Source organism: Narcine bancroftii, chromosome 1 (assembly GCF_036971445.1).
Source record: "Narcine bancroftii isolate sNarBan1 chromosome 1, sNarBan1.hap1, whole genome shotgun sequence".
Taxonomy (NCBI): Eukaryota; Metazoa; Chordata; class Chondrichthyes; order Torpediniformes; family Narcinidae; genus Narcine; species Narcine bancroftii.
The window spans coordinates 375,280,202-375,298,570 of NC_091469.1; the positions used below are offsets into that span (position 1 = coordinate 375,280,202).

At 44.1% G+C, this 18,369-nt stretch overlaps 1 protein-coding gene across 10 annotated transcripts in view; it reads right to left on the minus strand.

Moving 5' to 3' along the window:
• Positions 1-18,369, minus strand: part of phactr1 (phosphatase and actin regulator 1) — a 351,167-nt gene that overhangs the window by 69,400 nt on the left and 263,398 nt on the right. For 9 of the 10 annotated variants that reach the window (XR_011349791.1, XR_011349793.1, XR_011349792.1 and 6 more), the window contains exons 5-8: positions 15,373-15,576; positions 10,285-10,407; positions 4,811-5,093; positions 1,499-1,719 (exon numbers count right to left, since the gene is read on the minus strand). Coding sequence is in view for 6 of the 10 variants with exons in the window: in XM_069913379.1 (XP_069769480.1) it covers positions 1,499-1,719; positions 4,811-5,093; positions 10,285-10,407; positions 15,373-15,576 (831 nt within the window). In the remaining 4 variants the exon portion in view is untranslated. The remainder of the gene's footprint in view (positions 1-1,498; positions 1,720-4,810; positions 5,094-10,284; positions 10,408-15,372; positions 15,577-18,369) is intronic. The other variant, XM_069913382.1, reaches the window with a different exon arrangement.

Genomic DNA, 18,369 nt, shown 5'->3' on the forward strand with positions numbered 1-18,369 from the left:
CCAGGGGTGGACCTGAACGTGCAAGGAGAAACTTGGAGTCCTGAGAGGAGGGAGGAACTCACAGGTGGGTCATAAAGACATTCACACATCTATCTTCTGCCAGCATACTTGAGGTCTGGTTAAACAGCCATGTTACACTTGCCATTCAGATCACATCGAAGGACCCCCACTTTCCCTGCACAATTAAAGTTGCTGATTCCCGCGCTGGGAGTGGAGTGAATGCATGTCATCAATTAAAGGCTGGGTGGGAGGTGAGTTTGCCCCTAGGTTCAGAATCTGATTCAATGTCAAATTCAATCCATTAAGGGGAAAGGGGAAAAGTTCAAAGGGATCATTAGGGGGAACTTATTCACCCAGAGAGCCGTGAGCATGTGGAATGAGCTACCAGCTGAAGAGGTGAATTTTGGCTCCATTTTAATTTTTTTTTAAACTTTGGATGGGAAGAGTATGGAGGACGAGGAGTTGAATGCAGGCCATTGGGACTAGTCAAAATAATAATTCAGCACAGACTTGATGGGTCGAAGTGCCTGTTTCTGTACTATTGTGTTCTATTATAGGTGTCAGTGCTGCACAATTGCTCAGCAAAAGGAGGTGTAAGGTGCTCCTTCCCTTTGATAGCCTACAGGACACCCTTGGGTAGTATCTGTTTAGCCTCCCAATCAGGTTCATGTGAAGCCGTGGTTTGTGCATGGTGGATGGTTTTTACAAGCAGATTCTACACATTTGAATTTTTGGTTGTAAAACTAAAATCGTTGGGCAGATAAATCTGCTGGTCAATGACCAGGGTTATCCATCAAGTGTGATCACTGCAACTGAAGAAGGTAACAGGAAACCACTTCAGTATTTTTCCCTTGTATAATCATGAGTTCAACATCGACTACAGTCTCAGTTCAACGATGGAACCTTCACTGAAAGGGAACAGGGGAGGCAACAATTACAATTTGGAGGGTCAGAGATTGTGACAGACAGAGAGATATGATCACCTCCACTGCAAGGCACCTAAATGATGATGACTGTTCTATTGTTCAATGGCTATGCAGCCTCATTTCCATCAGGTGGCACTTGACACACATTAGAAGCAGAGTCCCCTGTCTGAATGCTGAGTATGCATTTGCACAAGATGTTTTGGGAGATCAGAGACGGTTGATCTAAAACATTCATCCCTCTATCTGTCGCCAGGCATTTACTGGCACACAAGGTCTCCCTGCTTGCACTGGTAGATAAAGACAGTGTTTACTGAGGATCCAGCACCCATTTCTCAAGCTACATTTTAGGGGCTTAACTGAAATTTCACACCAGATTTAGAAACCCATTTAACTTAGTAAACAAAAATTACATTCGAGTCAAGAATGGATGCCGCAGCGCACAGCTCGTGAGTCTGAAAGACGCACGTGTTGTGGTCCGGGTCACCTGTTTGCTTCTGAGGACTTTGTCACCGATTTTATTCTCTGGAGTGTCACTGGCCGAGGCATTTGAGGCTGAGCATTACTGATCGTACTTGTGAAAAAACTGTCTTCGTCATCGTCCTCTTCATCGTCCTCCCCCTCGTCCTCTTCATCGTCCTCCCCCTGCATACTGAAAGTGTCCTCGTAGTCCGATTCATTAGGCACGTTTTCTTTGTCTTCATCATAACCAACCACCACGGTTGGCACTTGGCGAATGTCAGCGATATTGCTTTTCCCCGTTTTCGTCCCACTTTCTCCCGTGTGCAGTCCTGAACTGCCAAAACAAAACCAAACACTGCTCTGTGGCATCAAGCTGATAATCACTTCTGTAAACCTTCAGGTTGCATGCTCCATATGTATGGTTTTTATTCATTTAATATCACCTGACTGTACAACCTGACTAAACAGCATCTCTCTACTCCATGGGACATACACAAAAACACACAATGCACAGTACATAATTAACTCATAAGTGATCAAAATAAATATATAGGATGATTTTCACAGTAACAGGACACTGTTCATCAGTATCACAGCCTGTGGGAAGAAGCTATTTCCCAGCATGGCAGTCCTGATTTTTGATGCTCCTGTACCACCTTCTTGATCATAATGGGTTGAAGATACTGTGGGCACGATGGAAAGGGGCTTCTAGAATTCCTTGAGCCCTATATTTTGACACCTCTCTCAGTCAATGTCATCTATAGAGAAACAGGAAACCCCAATGATCCTCTTGGCTGTTTTATTGATCCCCTGAATTGACTTGACAGCTACATTACCACTTAATGATGCAGTCAGACAGGACACAATCAATTGTGCTCAGGTGAAAGGCTGTCAAGACGGAGCAAGTAGCCTTGCCCTCCTCTTCCTCCTTAGGAAGTGCCTTCCTGACAAGTGAGGAAATTTTGAGTCCAAGATAGGTCATCCCTTATATAGACGCCATAAACTATTTTGGCACCACAAAAATACCTATTGGCACAATGGAAATGCCACTATTTGTCTTATACTACTTGTATTTTTACCTTTGCTACATAAAGGACATTGTTTGACCTGCTGAGTTTCTTCAGCATTAGGTTTTTACTTCAAGCACTGTGTCTACAGATATTTGTGATTTACTTTTTGTACTACTTGATCTATGAGCATTTATTATCTCTTTCCTTACTAGGGTAACTTAATGCAGACTAAATTTGTTTTATTTTACAATGTACCTGTTTTGGCTGCAGCACATGAGACAGTACCAGAGGTGGGATCAAACCGAGGTTGCTGGAGCATCAGGTCTCCTGTCTTCCTTGGATGTGTGAAATTCTAGTCTCAGCATGACTTCACAGAGATAGGGCAAAGGAGGTCTGAGGTTCCTTCACTGCTGCTGGGTCCCAAACTTTCACCTCCCTCCCTCACAAAACTGGGGATGCACCCAGACCTCGAAGATAGAAGTGGTTCAAGAAGGCAGCTGACCTTCACCATTTCAGGGGCAATTAGGGAAGGGCAAATGAATGCTGGCTCAGCCAGTGAAGCTAACATGAATGAATTAAAACAAATACATAAAGGAGAAGTGGAACAGGCCTGTTGAAGGATATCTGAAAAAGGACAGCAAGATAGCTCCAATAGAAATAATTGAAACCATGAAAGGATTTGAGAGGAAGGATTCAAATAAAATATTCTTACTTGTCAGGAATACAAAACTAGGGGCTATATGCATGGTATCATATCCTGTGATTTTTTTCACTCAGGGATTCAGCTGTATCTGGAATGAGGTGCCAGAGGTAATTAATGAAGCAGATATGATGACAAGGTATATTTGGACAATATATGGGTAGGAAGGGTTTGGAAGGAAATGCACCAAATAGAGGCTTATGCGACTAGCCCAGAATGCCAGCTTGGATGAGATGGGGTGAAGGGGCTGTTCTGTGCTGTATGACTCCACAAGTTCAGTGGAGCAGAAGAAGATTGTCCATAGTAAGGATGACAGGGAGACTGCGGGTTCAGATTGCACTGATGTCAGATTATCGGAGAAATTGTCACAAAAGGGAGACACCATGGGATTATGTGAAGGCAAAGTGTGAGAGACTAGAGGCGATTCGGATCTTGGAGAGGCTAGATGGGAAACCGTCAAGTTCAGGGTGTGCAGGGGAGACATCCTGGGAAAGAGGTCCTGGAGAGGGAGAGATCACTGGAAGGAGGGGGGATTTAGAGGAAGAGGAGGTCATAGGGAGGAAGAAATCTCTGGAGGGAGCTATCTTGGGAATGAAAGGGATCATAAAGGGAGATGCTGGAAAGGGAAAATTTGCTTCTGGTGAAGAAGAATTTGAAAGGATGGAGTAATTCCAGACAGGGGTTTAGTGCGGAGTGGGGGAGGTACAATTCCAGATGGAGATTAAAGTAATTGTGATGGCCCTGAGGATAGACTATGTGGAGGTAAGTGCTCGGAAGGAGGATATTGGTGGGTGAGACCCAAGATTGGATGCCTGCAGATCTTTAGAGGTGGCAGGAAGGAAAAATAAGATCAAAACATAGCAAGGATGCTTTCCTTTAATATTTCAGACAAAACATAGGAGAACACAGAGTTTGTGCTTGATCTATGTAAAACAGCTGTCAGCCATAGTGTTAGCACTCTTTACAGTCCCAACCATTTTACCTAAAAGGCATAATGGCACTGGGGAGGGTACAGAGGAAACTTAGAGGATAAAAAGCACAAATATTTCGGTGCTGAAATCTTGAGTAAGCAATCAGCTGCAGGGGGGGACTAAATGGATCACACAGCATCCGTGGGGAGAAATGGTCAGTCAACATTTCAGGTCAGGCCTCTTTATCCTGCAGCTCACTATTTTCTCACACTTCCTAGGACATCACCTTCTTCTCAAAACTGGGTAAGTTTGGAAGTTTAGAAACACAGAATACTGCAGATGCTGGAACCTTGAGCAAACATCTGGAAAAATTCAGTGGGTCAGGGAGCATTCACGGCGGGGGACATAGGTAGTTGCGTAAAAATCCTCTGCAGGACTGAGTTGGAAGGTTGTTTTCTTTGTGATACTGATGAGGGATTTAAATAAGGTATAGAAAATTCATAGGGGGTTCATCTCAGTTAATAGGAAGCTCCTGTTTCTCAGTGGGGGGGGGGGGCACAACCCAGCATTGGACTGGTAGGGGGTCTGCTTGAAATGATAGTCGAGGCTGAAGCCTCATCCTATTTAAATGGCAGCCTGGGTCTGTACATTGACGTGCAGCCTGAAGGGCTACGGACCTAGCGCTGGAAGGTGGAATTAATTGGGGAAGCATTTTTACAGCCAGCATGGATACAATGGGCTGAATGGCTTCCATTGGTACAGGTTTTCAGCAGCTCTACGATGGGATGATAGTGGTCATATTACCTTTCCAGTCTTTGCATCGTCAGGGCCAACGTCTTGTTGAGTTCTTCTATCACCTTACTCGTGGGCACTGCAGGGTGGATAGACATCCCACTGGAGAGAGAAGAATGGGACCCTCCATACTGCAGGTGGGAAGGCTGCTGGGTGATTTTCTGTGCTGCAGAATAGGAATTGGGAGGAGTGTCGGTGGCCTGTGTCGGAACACATATCATCACTTTCTTTGGTGGTAGCGGAGGTGACAATCTCACAGGTGGCATACAAGGCAGCTTCACAGGCTGACCAGCATCTGTCGAAACAGGACATTGGAGAATAATGCACTCATGAATCATTTATACACCCAGCCGCCTTTTTCCATGCTCAATAAGAGTGAAAAATGGAGAAAAACTGCAGGCGTTGAAAACTGGTACAAACAAGGTTTCACATCTATTTGTCACAAAATACCTGATGCAGGTAGAAGGGTTCTGCAAGCAGTGCAACAGGAAATCTCTAACATCCATAAAGCTATTTAGGAAGCACAATTTACAGAGTACAGGACTGCTCTGAAAGGAGAGATCAACTAGCACCAAGTAAGGACAGCAGGAGACCCCACTGGTGGGTTCATTCAAGAGCCCAATGGCAGTGGAGAAGAAACTCTGTTTACACCTGGTGGTGCACAATTTCACACTCTTGAACCTATCCCCGATGAGAATAAGATCCTATAGGGACTCAAAAGGTCAGGCAACATTCTTTGGTAGAAACGGTCAGTCAACGTTATGGATTGGAACCCATTATTGAGACTGTATTTTGTAAAGAGTGGCCTCAGAGTTTAATTCTATGCCTGTTGTGGTTTTATGGGTAGGTGTGCAGACCAGAGGTGGGATTCCATCCTAACTTACCCTCACAGACTGGAGTTAAACAAGAGAGTCTGCAGATATGGGGGTCGAGTGCAATACACAAATGTGCTGGAGAAATTCTGCAGGTCATGCAATGACCATCAAAGTAAAGGGAAACCAATGTTTCGGGCCTCAGACTGTTAAGCTAGGAACAAAAAAACAAATAGATTCCTGAATTAAAAAGTGGTGGAGGGGGTAGGAGAAGGGAGGAACACATGCTAACAGTTAATATAGATGGTGACAGGTGGGAGGATAGAAGAGAAAAAAGCTAAGTATAAAGAGGTAGCTCTTTGATTGGAGAAGGGAGGGAAGGGGGCAGTGAAGTGGAAAAAAGGATACAGAGAGATAGGAGAGATACTCTTCATGCCCTCTGCACTCTCCCCTAATCACTCCTCAGCTTCTTTCTCTTCTACCCTCCCACCTGTATCCACCTATAACATCTCACCTGTTAGCCTATGCTTCTCCCCCTTCCTCCCTCCTCTCGAATTTGAATTTGGGTCACGCTAACCACTACAGTAACCATGCCGCTCTCAAATGGTACCTCGCTGCACCTGATAAAAAAAACAATTCCATTCCATTTACACCACACTCTTATTTGATTGAGCACGCCAACCATTTCATTCAGGCACACCAAGACCAGTGACAACTCTCCCACCCTCTTGAAGGACAGGGTTGCTTAGACATGGTCCACAGCTATAAGAGGAAGTCCTGTTCTGAGGTCAGCAGTCCAGAGCAGAGGGTTGTTGCTATCTTGGGTTCTCCTGCCACACTGCCAATGACCATGAGAGGATCAGGACATTTGTTTCCAACCATCTCTGTCCTATCCAACTAACCCTAACCTACAAACATTTCCACAATGGTTTCAGGTAACAGAGAGAAGATTCAGAGCAAGCTTGCAGATAATTTTTTTCTACCCAGAGGGCGATTGAACTCTGAAATGCTCTTCCTGCAGGGGAAATGGAAGCAGAGACCTCTGGGTTCAAGAACAGTTCCATCAGGCTCTTGAACCTCTCCTGGTTACTCCAAGACCACAAAAAAGGCCCATTTACCCTATTGTAACACCTCTCATTTTTTCTTGCAGTACGGTAATATTACCTTTCTCTGTTTTTGTTATTTCTTTTTAATTTAATATGTACCATTGTAATTTTTTTTAAACAAAGTTCCTGTGTGGCTGAAGCAAGGAAGAATCTCAGGGCATACATACATTGTACAATGTGTATGACAATAAACTCATGATCATGATATTTAGATGGGTACTGATTAGCCAGCAAGGACATAGTTGGCCAGAGGACCTGATTCTGTGGTGCATGATCCTAGACATACCCTCATCTGCTTAATCCTGCAAAAGGATTTTGATCACCCTGCAACTTTCTTTTCATTCCCCTGATTTGGACCTTTTGCACATATTAGATCACTTCTACTTTCCAGGATCCTCACTAACATTTGTGACTTTTGTGCTTTTGTTTTTAAGATTTTGTTTTTGATGCAGTTTGTTGCCAGGGATGAGACAGAGACGTGGAAGAACTGCTTCTCCCAGAGAGCAGTGAATCTGCAGAATTCTCTACTCAAGAAAGCTGTCAAGGCTGCATCACTGAATGCGTTTCAATGCATTTGAGTGGTGAGTTAGGGTAGTGGATAGCATAACCTTAGTACAGAACAAGTGCCCTGGGCTCAAATCTGGTACTCTCTGTTGTAACAATATTAATCCTTCCTTTGGCTTGGCTTCGCGGACGGAGATTTATGGAGGGGTAATGTCCAATATTAATAATAAACAATATTAATATTTGGGGAGAATTTATAAGATTTAGAGTAGGTCACATACAGTCACACATTTTAAAACAGGTCTTATTTGAAAGACTGAAGAATTCACATTGCAAGATCTCCAGAGAATGTAAGCACCTTTCACAAGTAGGTGTTAATTGAACTGACATCATAAAATGCTTGACCATTGTCTTGCTGGAGTCATGCTGTCTATCAGTACCCTTTCTGTAAAGTGCTCATAGAAAAGTCTCTCCTGGATTGTTTACCTAGGATAACAACAGATGGGAGCAGAAGAAAGGACTCCTGCTGATTTGCTCAGGAAGGTGGGGGTTTTGCAAGACATAAGTCACATGCTCTCTTTGGAGTTTCAGTTGGAAGAGAGAGAGAGTTGAGTTAACAGCTCAGTCAGTCAGACAGTGTGTGGGACACTGACAAGTAAATGAAAAGTGCAATTCAGGGGAAACTTTTTGAAACTGATAAAAGCAAGTTCCAGAGCAGTAGATGGCTGGAAGTGCTATCTGTCTGATGTTTCTCTTGAAATAGAGGAAGGAATGGAACTCTGTGGTAGCTTGAAGGAAGAGGTTACCATCAAAAAGGCCCTGACGGGGCAAGTTTCATCAGCAAGACCACGAGGTGACTAATGGTGGTACCTCAGTTGTGGAAATCCTGGAGCAACAAATATTTCTCTCTACAAACCCTACAAGAACCTTCCTGAGCAGTAAACATTTACCTTTCAAGCACCAAGCCCGGTGAACTTTATACATGTTAAATTCTGTGCACAGTATGGTGATTGCCTGCAACCAGAGAACTTGGAAGAAGGAGAAGTGAGATTGAACTGTGAACCAAAGAACTTGTTTTGAATTTACACACACATTGCATACACGTGCGCTTAGAATTAAAAGAATTAAAAGGGGGTTAATTTGGTTTTGTTAAGTATAGAGTTAAGTTAATGTTGGATTCTATTTTCATGTTTGAAGTTGATTAAAAATAACTTGTTTTGAAAACCACTCATCTTTGTGAATGTCTATTGCTGCTGGGTTTTGGGGTCCATTGGGCTCGTAACACCGTAAGGAGTTTGTATGTTGTCCTCTTGTCTGCGTGGGTTTCCCCCTCCAAAAGATGCAGGGTTGTTGGTTAATTGGTTATTTGGGGGAGCATGGGCTTGTGGGCTGTAAGGGCCTGTTACCATGATGTATGCCTAAATTAAACTAAAATTAAAGACACATAGAAGAAGAGGGGTACTAAGGGAGGTGGGGAACAGACAGGTGAGTGAAGCTGAGTCCACAGTCAGAGCAGCCATGATCTTACTGAATCGTGGAGTAGGCTCAACAGGCCACCAGATGGCTGGCTCCTGCTTCTATTTCTTATACTCTTCTGATGGCAGAGGTTTAGGAAGACAGCTGACCACCACCACATTCTCAAGAGCAACTGGGGATGCACGATAAATGTGGCAAACACTGGGATCCTGAAGTGAAGGCTGCAGTAAATAATCATTATAGGTAAAGATCATAAGACATAGGAGCAAAAATTGACTATTCAGCCCATCAAGTCTGTCCCACCATTCAACCATGGGCTGATCCATTTTTCCACTCAGTCTTACTGCCCAGCCTTCTCCACATAACTTTTGATGTCCTGGCTAATATAGAACCTATCAATCTCAGCCTTAAATACATCCAATGACCTGGCCTCACAATCACCTGTGTCAACAAATTCCACAGATTCACCACCTCTGGCTGGAGAAATTTCTACGCATCTATGTTTGAAGTGGACACCCTTCAATCCTGAAGTTATGCCTTCTTGTCCTTGACTCTCCCATAATGGGAAACAACATTTCTACATCTACTCTGTCCATGCCTTTCAACATTCAAAATGTTTCAATAGCCCTTTTTACACTGAAAAACCATGTTATTGCAGTATACATGACCCGTCACTGGAAGCCGGCCGGCTTGCTTGTTCACACAGAACCAAAACAAGCCAGCTCCTGAGTACAATACACTCCACCACTGAGACTACCTGCCTTGGCAGATCGAAGCTGGGTAAGTCAAGACCTCCCAATCTGCCTTCGATATTCAAGGTTAATGAGATCCCCACTCATTCTGCTAAATTCCAATGAGTACAAGCCAAGATCCATCAAACAAACCTCATATGATGACCCTTTTATCCCCAGAATCATCTTGTGAACCTCCTCTGAATCCTCTCCACTGTCAGCTCATCCTTTCTTAAAGGAGCACTTCTGTTCACAATACTCCAAGTGAGGTCTCACCAGTTCCTGAAAAAGCCTCAATATCACATCTCTGCTCTTATATTCCATTCCTAAAATGAAGGGTACTTCTTGGCCCCATCAAAATCTACATCTGCGGTGAGCTGTGGTGCACTGAGATGATTATCATATCATTAGGACATTTAAAATAACCACAAATCCCAATCAGTTTTCATCCCTCACTGGAACCCCAATACCTGTGATCTGGTTTAACTCACTGAAATAAAAATTTGCCACCTGCATTTAATTCTTTGAAAATAACACAGAAAATATGAAAAAAAAACATCCAGTTTAAAATAGCAGGTTTTTGAGTAGAATATAGAGGCAAAGTAATAGGTTCAGATATGTCTTGTCAGAAAATACACATCATTTTCAAATAATTCAGGCACAGGCTTATGGGCTATAACGTCCTGTTGCCATGCAGTATCTGTAAAGCTAAATTAAAAATTCTATATATTTTTTAAACTGTGATGATATATTGTAGATGATTGCTTGTCCCTCATCAGTAAACACCTATTGATTGGAACCACACTTTAGTGTCTCATAGTTAGCAGAGGCTTGATCCTATCACAGAAGCAACTCACCCCGGATCGCTCTCATGTGCCCCATTGGTCTCTTGGAAGTGCAAAAGGCAGAGTCATGGGCGTAGGTTGCCTGCCTGTCTGTCTGTCGTCTCAGCCGCGGGATGGTGTAGGCCGTGGGGAAACCTGGAAGAAAGAAGTTTAAAAACAGGAAAGCAGTGTTGCAATCTGCAGCCTCGTCAAAACCTCCAAACATGGTGATAGTCACGGATCCATCTGCCATTTAACCCCCTTTGTCTGCTTCCCACCGTTCACTCTCCAGCCCCTCTTGCCCATCACTTCTGCACCCATCCTTGGTCTGCCTGTCACCGACTGACCACTTCCTCCTTTCACTCACTCTGCCTTTCTTCCCTCGCTTGGTGCTGCCCGACCCACTTCTTTAAAATTATTTTTAAGACATACAACACAGTAACAGGCCATTCAGCTCATGAGTCCATGCCGCCCAATTTACACTCCCAGTACATTTTGTGGGATTGGTTTCGTTTGGTAATAGCAAAACAGCTGCACACAGGAATGATCAGTGTCTTATAACTGAGATGTATGCTTTATTACAGAATATAATGCCTAAATTGTATTTACATAAATCTAGATTGAAATGGAGAAAGATTTAGGTATACTTATTCCTCAGGATGTTTTGATAAATTTGTGTAGGGATAGTATTTATAAATGTAAGGTATCGATTAGTTCATTATAATTTTATTCATCAATTATATTTAACTCCAGAAAAATTACGGAGATACTTCTTTGGATTTATGTTTTAGATGTCAGAAAGACGTAGGTTTTTTTTACATTCTACTTAGTTATGTGAAAGTAATCTTTTTAGAATAGACTTAAGGAACTTTTAGAAGATATTTTGAAAGTTAAATTTTCATTAGATCTTTTTGCATTTTTATTGGGTAATATTAAGAGGTTGAGTTTAGAATTAAGATTAAATAGATTTTCAATTGCATTTTTGAGATTGGTATTAGCTGTAGCTAGAAAATGTCTGGGCAATTACTTGGAACAATGAGACTGATTTGAGTGTTCAGAGATGGTATCTAGAAATGAGATCTTGTATTCCATTTGAGAAGATAACATATAATTTGTGTGATCATTATTTTTTATATCGTACACCTGGAGCCCTTATTTGAATTATATGGGGTTGAATTTTTGAACCCCCTGGCCACACAGTAGTGCTGTTACCCCAATCCATGGTAATTAACGGATGAATTCTGTTGTTATGGTTGATCTCCTCTTCTTTCTCTTTCTTTTTTTTCTTTTCTTTGGGGTAGGTTAGTGGGGGTTGGGGTTAGATGGGTGGGTTAGAGAGGGGGGGTGGGAGGTTGTAGGGGGTTAGTTTATTGAAAATATATATGTATTTTTTGAACAGGTTTTAAGTTTTATTCATTAATTGTATGTTTCAATATATACATCATGATTTAATAAATAAAATATTCAAAAAAAAAGGAATTATCAGTGTCAAAATGAGTATTCCAAAGAGTGAGAATCAGTGGGACACTGAACCACCAACTCTACACTTGCTCTTTCACGTTTCTGGCTCAACAGAACACTGGATTTCAATCTGATTCTGCAATTGTACATCAAGCAGCAAACCATGAAGTAACGACCCTGGGCTCAGGCCCGAAACGTTGGTTATGTATCTTTGCCTCCTATGGATGGTGTGTGACTTGCTGAGCTTCTCCAGTACTTGTATGTACTAACTACAATCACAAACACTTCGTGTTTCACCCTTTTCGTTTGATATATACACAATACTTTGTTCCAGTATTCCCAGGAGATGAAGAGAGCCCAATTTACCCTGTGAATATTTTAACATTGGGGTTGATAACAACAAAGGAAATGGAAACAGAAGAAGTCTGCCCATCACCTGGTATCTGTGCTATGAGATCCCATCTGATTTTTAAAATCTCAGTGTCACTTTCCTGCATGAGCCCACTTTCCTTAACACCTAAAAACCAATCAATTTGGCCTTGAATACGCTCAGCTATTGAACCTCCACGCTCCTCTTAGAGGGTGAACTCTAAAGATTCCTGATGTTCTGAAAGAAGTAGATTGCCCTCAGTCCTTGAAATGCTGATGCCTTGTTGTGAGATGATAATTCCTGGTTCTAGATACTCTAGCAAGAGGGGTGGGCCTAGATTTCATCAAGGCTCCTCGTTTTTTTTCAATTACTTCTCATCCTTCAAAGAGCAAGGTTGAATAAAATTAAGGCAGACATGGGAGACTGCAGATGCTGGAATCTAGAGGGAAAAAAAAGTTTGCTGCAGGAAGTCAAAGAATTGAGCAGCAATTGGAGAGGGAAAGAGACAGTGGGTGCTTCATGTTGAGACACGGCCTCTGTGACATGAAACTTGTGGTACCAACAAAAGGGCTCATGATCAAATCTCTCTTCTCATGCTCTCACAGGAGAACTCAGCAAAGTCATCTGGTCAGGCAGAAGCAGGTTGATGCAATTTGCTTTCTACAAACTCTTCTCAGAATGAAAGCAAAACAAGTTATTTGTCTGCCTTTGGCCCATATCCGTCCAAACCTATCTTTTTGGACTTGACCAAATATCTTTTGATTGTCCTTGCCTCTACAGATTCATCTGGCATCTTGTTTCATGCACCCACCATCCTCTGTGTGAAATAGTTGTCTCTCAGGTCCTTTATAAATCTTTCCCCTCTCACCTTATCTATGCCCTCCAGTTTTAGACTCCCCTACTCAGGGAAAAAGACTGTTCCCGTTCACATATTCCAAGTCCCTCATAATTTTATAAACCTCTAAGGTCATGCCTCAGCTTCCTGCACTTGAAGGAGTAAAGTCTGGGCCTATCCATTCTCTTTTCCTAACAATCCCTCCAGTCTTGGCAACAACACTATGATGCTTCAAACTTACAGCAGAAGCAAAACATGGATAATCGGAGAATTAAACATTGGGCCAATCATTTTATTAGACCATAGTGTGCACTATGGATGTTAGTTGCCTGACTGCGCAGGTGTAACATTTGCAATCGCTGCTCTTCTCAGCATGATTAGTGTGATGCAATTACAGCGTCAATAACCTGGGTTTGAATCTGACATTGTCTTTAAGGAGATTGTATGATCTCACCGTGACCTGTGTGTGTTTTCCCTGGGTGCTTGGGGCTTGGAAGTTAATTGGGTGTAATTGGGCAGCATGTGTCTTAATGGCCACCATCGGCTTCAAATAAATTTAAATTCCCATATAAGCTGAATTGTCTACGCTGCGGCTTCTTCACCATAGTTTGTTGCCGATGTTTACTTGGATCTCTGTCTGTGTTTGACAAACTGCATAAATTGCTGATTTATTTTGAAGGTGTTTATTTCCTTGTTCTTGGTCTTTTCCTGTGATTGAACTTGCTGTTCTACAGTAAAGCTTTGTCTGCTATAATGTGAAGTCTACCACACAAATCCATGAAGATAGACTGGGTAGACAAGGGTTATACTCACTGTAATGCGATGGTATCGCATGGATGGAGTAGGAACATTCCAAATAATGGTGAAGTCCAGAACAAGGGGTTACCTTTTGAGGAGAAGTGTGAAGTCATTTAGGACTATGATGAGAAGAAACCTCTTCACTCAGAGATTTGTGAACTTGTGGAACTCCCTACCACAGAAAGTTCTTGAGGCCAGTCCATTAGATATATTCAGAAGGGAGTTAGATGTGGCCCTTATGGATAAAGGGATTAAGGAAGGTGGAGAGAAAGCAGGAATAGAGTCCTGAGGTATCATGAACAGCCATGATGGTATTAAATGATGGTGCAGGATCGACTGGATGACTGGCCTCCTGCACCTTTTTTCTATGAATCTATGAACCACCTATATATCATTTACATATTCATACACTTATGCCACTAGCTCTTTGCTTGAATCTGAGACATTTCATGGTTAGAAGAGATATTTATGTGTGAAGTATTTTTGAAGATATCTGACAGTAGTTGCATCAAAAGAACTGGCTGCTTCACTTATCTTTATAAACAGGAATTGTAATATCCATTAATGTCAAACCAATGCTGTCATATCGGCCCTTTTGAAGAGTTTTCAGAGAAATCCTAATGTGTGGCATAACAATTTGCTCCATGCAATCAGAATTTATCTATAACCCAACTCTTGAACTAGACTGTGTCTTTGCTTCACTTTTCCATTACACTGCAGCCCTCTCTCCATCCCTAGTGACATTAATCAGCAAGTAACACATGGCTGTAATTAGATTAATGTTTTTTCTTAACTGTGTATCTTTGATGGATGCACAAGGAAGGCTTCAGGTGCTACAGCAGATCATAACTGGACAATTAAAGACCTCATATTTTCTTACAATAAAGGGGGCATTTTGCCCGAAGAATGGCTCAAAGAGCAATCCCAACACCTATCACATATGGATTGCCTCCACTCTGGTTTCCCTTGCACTCACCTAGTATTAGGGCAATTTACAGCAGTCAATTAAGAGATCAACCCAAATATCGTTGAGGTGTGGGAAGAAACTGGAGCACCCAGGGGAAATCAATACAATCAGAAGGAAAATGTGTCAGCTCCAAACAGAGTCCTCAGAGGGCAGGATGGAAGCTGGGTCACTGGAAGCAGGAGACAGTACCACAGCCTGTGCTTCCCTCCCAGCCTCCTGAGCGGTCTTTGCCTGTCTGAGGTGCTCTAGGGGAGTTTGATTGCCAAGGTTGCATTTTTCTGTGTTTTGCTGAGGACTGAGCCCACATTTTATTTCTTCAAAAGGTCCAGTATTCAGCGGTTTACTTGGTTCCCCGAATATGCATTGGTGTGAGAACAGAATTGGGAATGTACATGAGCATTAGTCTGCTAGAGAAGAATTAGCTCATCAGAAGCTCTAAACTGCAAGACAGAATGTTACCAAGGTGAACCATCTCAGCCTCCGAAGCAGGATTTATCCATTCCAGGTGATATAAGGTTTGAAAACAAATTCACTTTTTATTCATTGAATTAATTTGCAATGCCTGGATAGCAATGCAAAACTTTTCACTTTCAGCTGGCACATGTGGTAATGAACCATAAACCAATTAATTTGACAAAAGCAAATAAAAAGTGGGCTTGCAACCAGAGAGCCCAGTTAAAGGGGACTTACCAGCCAGGTGGTGAGCAATCCTTGTTAGTGGCTTGGGAGGGAGGGCAGGGGGCTGCTTCGGGTGGGACTGCTGTTTGCCAGGTGTATCGTGACTGTCACAGTGGAAAGCCACGGACTTCTTCGGGGGAAGTAACAGGTTTGGTTTGGCCGATGGGTCCTGCTCAGTCACTCCTGTTCGACTGTCAGTGGGACTCCCTTCGACAGCTGGAGGGCATAAACAGAGTTAAAACCAAAGGCACAGCAATAGATGCAAGGAGTGGCCAAATTAATGGATCACACAAAGAACCTGTTGGTTTAACCAGTGACAATGCGGCAGGTAACAGAATATTCAAATGGCAGTATTTTCCCTGCACATTGAGACACATGAATGTTGAATCTACGTCACATTTCTGTTTAGATCAGTGCTTTTCAAACTTTTTCATTCTACTCATGTTCCATCTTAAGGAATCCCTATGCCATAGGTGCTCTGTGATTAGTAAGGGATTGCTTAAGGTGGTAAGCGAGTGGAAAGTAAAAGTTTGAAAACTACTGTTTTAATTGTACCTTATTGACTCGTTATGTGCATGGTTTCATAACTCCAAAGGAAATGGGCCAATGACAATTTTTCTTAAGCAAAATATTTCAGTAATAATTGGGTCTAGGGCAGAGCACTTACAGCAAAGGGATTACTTAAGGCAGAATAGGAGCTTAGTTTAAAAAACCACTGGTTTAGGTGCAAATCATTCAGCAAGAGTGACACTCTGATCGTGAAAAGGAAGAAAAGGAATATATAAAAAGCACTGAGCATGTGTCATTGAAAGGTACACTCAATGGGCTGAAGCAGTTACTATGTTTCTGAATATGACACCATTTATGGCCAACAGAAACTGCTTTTCTTGTTCACAGTTTAACAGGAGGGGAGAGGGATGCCTTCATCAGACCTTAAAACATAGGAGCAGAATTAGGCCATTTGACCCATCAAGTCTGTGCTGCTATTTAAATCATGGTTTTGTGGTAGTGTGAGCAGTGTAAGAAGCATAGCCACCACATTGAGAGTCGTTAACGACAGTTTTATTTGAATCTGGCGCGTGCCCCTTTAAGGGCAGCGTTGGTTCAGTCACCACGAGCATGATGACATCACCACGCTGCCTAGGGCGCATGCCGCACGGGAGGTTTGACTAAGGAAGAAACCCCTGATGTTGCCGTCTTCCCAGGGCTGCCACACCACGTGGCGTTACAAGCGGGGCCGGTTCGCCCTGAGCAAGTGCGCCCCCACACAACCCCCCCCAGAACTGGCTATGCATCCCACCGCTTGGGTGGGTGGCCCCTTCGCTTGGGCCTGGCCGTCTGCACCAGCTGTGTTAAGTCCAGATGGGCCGCCTTCAGGTAGTCCACCATAAACAGTTCCTCCCTTCCCATAACGTCCAGGGTGAAGGTTCCACTAGACCGGTGCAAGACCTTGTACGGCCACTCGTACGGGCACTGCAGCGGTGCCCCCTGTGGTCCCCTCTGCACGAAAACAAATTGGGAAGGTGGACTGGCCGGGTGCCATGGCGGGATGGATGTGGGGGAGCCAGGGAGGCTAGTCTCCTGTGGAGGTCTGGCAGTAAGTTTGCATCTGTGGTCGCGGTGTCGGGATCAGGGCCAAAGAACTCACCTGGCAGGGAGAGCGGTGTGCCGTATACAATCTCTGCCGACGAGGCTTGCAGATCCTCCTTGGGTGCCGTCCTGATCCCAAGGTCCCAGGGTAGTTCATCCGCCCAGTCGAGGCCAGCGAGTTTGGCCATGAGCGATGCCTTCAGGTGCCTGTGGAACCTCTCCACCAGCCCATTGGAGTGGTATGCCGTGGTGTGGTGGAGCTTGACCCCCAGGAGTTTCGCCATCTGCATCCACAGGGCAGACGTGAACTGTGCACCCCTGTCGCTGGTGATGTGTGCCGGGGCTCCGAATCGGACAATCCACTGGCTGACCAGAGCCCTGGCGGCACATTTCTGCAGAGGCCTCCTTGATCGGGATAGTCTCAGGCCATCTCATAGCACGGTCCACCACCGTGAGAAGGTAACGCGCTTCCCGGCAAGGGTCCAACGACATCGACGTGGATATGCTGGAACCTGTGAGCCACCAAGTTGAAGTGTTGGATGGGGACCTGCATGTGTCAGTGGACTTTGGAGGTCTGGCACCTGGTGCAGTTCCTTCATGCAGATGAAACACTCTGCGACCATGGGCACGGTCGTCTTCACCGCTGGGTAAGTGAGGTCGTGGATCATGCTGAAGACTCTCGCTCTCCAGTGCGGTGGGATTATCAGATGAAGCATAAGTGTTGAAACATCACAGAGCAGAGTGTCCGGATGTTGGGCACTTGGACGTCTTTGAGTTCGAGGCCTGAGATGGCGGATCACAGGGCTTGTGTCTCCACATTGTTTCTCTGGGCCTGAGCCAGTTGAGCGTCGTCCAGTCCGGGGATGAGAATGTTGATGGGTGGGCGTGAGAGTGCGTCCACCACCACATTGTCCTTGCTGGCCCTGTGCCAGATGTCGATAGTGAACTCTGACACGTACGAGAGTTGGCGCTGTTGTCTGGTGGACCACAGGTCCTTGGCCATCACCAGTGCCTGGGTGAGGGGCTTGTGATCCGTGAAAACTGTGAATGGCCTGCCCACCAGAAAGTAGCGAAAATGGTGGATGGTCAGGTACAGCGCCAAGAGCTCCTGGTCGAAGGTGCTGAATTTGAGCTCTGGCGGGCGCAGCTGTTTGCTGAAAAAGGCCTGCGGGTGCCATTGTCCATCGAGCCACTGTTCCAGGATCCCCCCCCCCCCACTGGTGTAGCTAAGGCGTTCACGGAGAGTGCCGTGTGTGCCTCCGGTCGTGGATGAACCAGCAGCGTTGCGCTGCTCCGAGCCTCCTTTGTTGCCACGAATGCATTGTCTGCCTCAGTGAACTCAGCTAAACATGCAAGACTGTGCCATTGTCCTGACATGGAGCACAAGTTAATCTACTTGTACTTAGCAGTAAAGGAGTC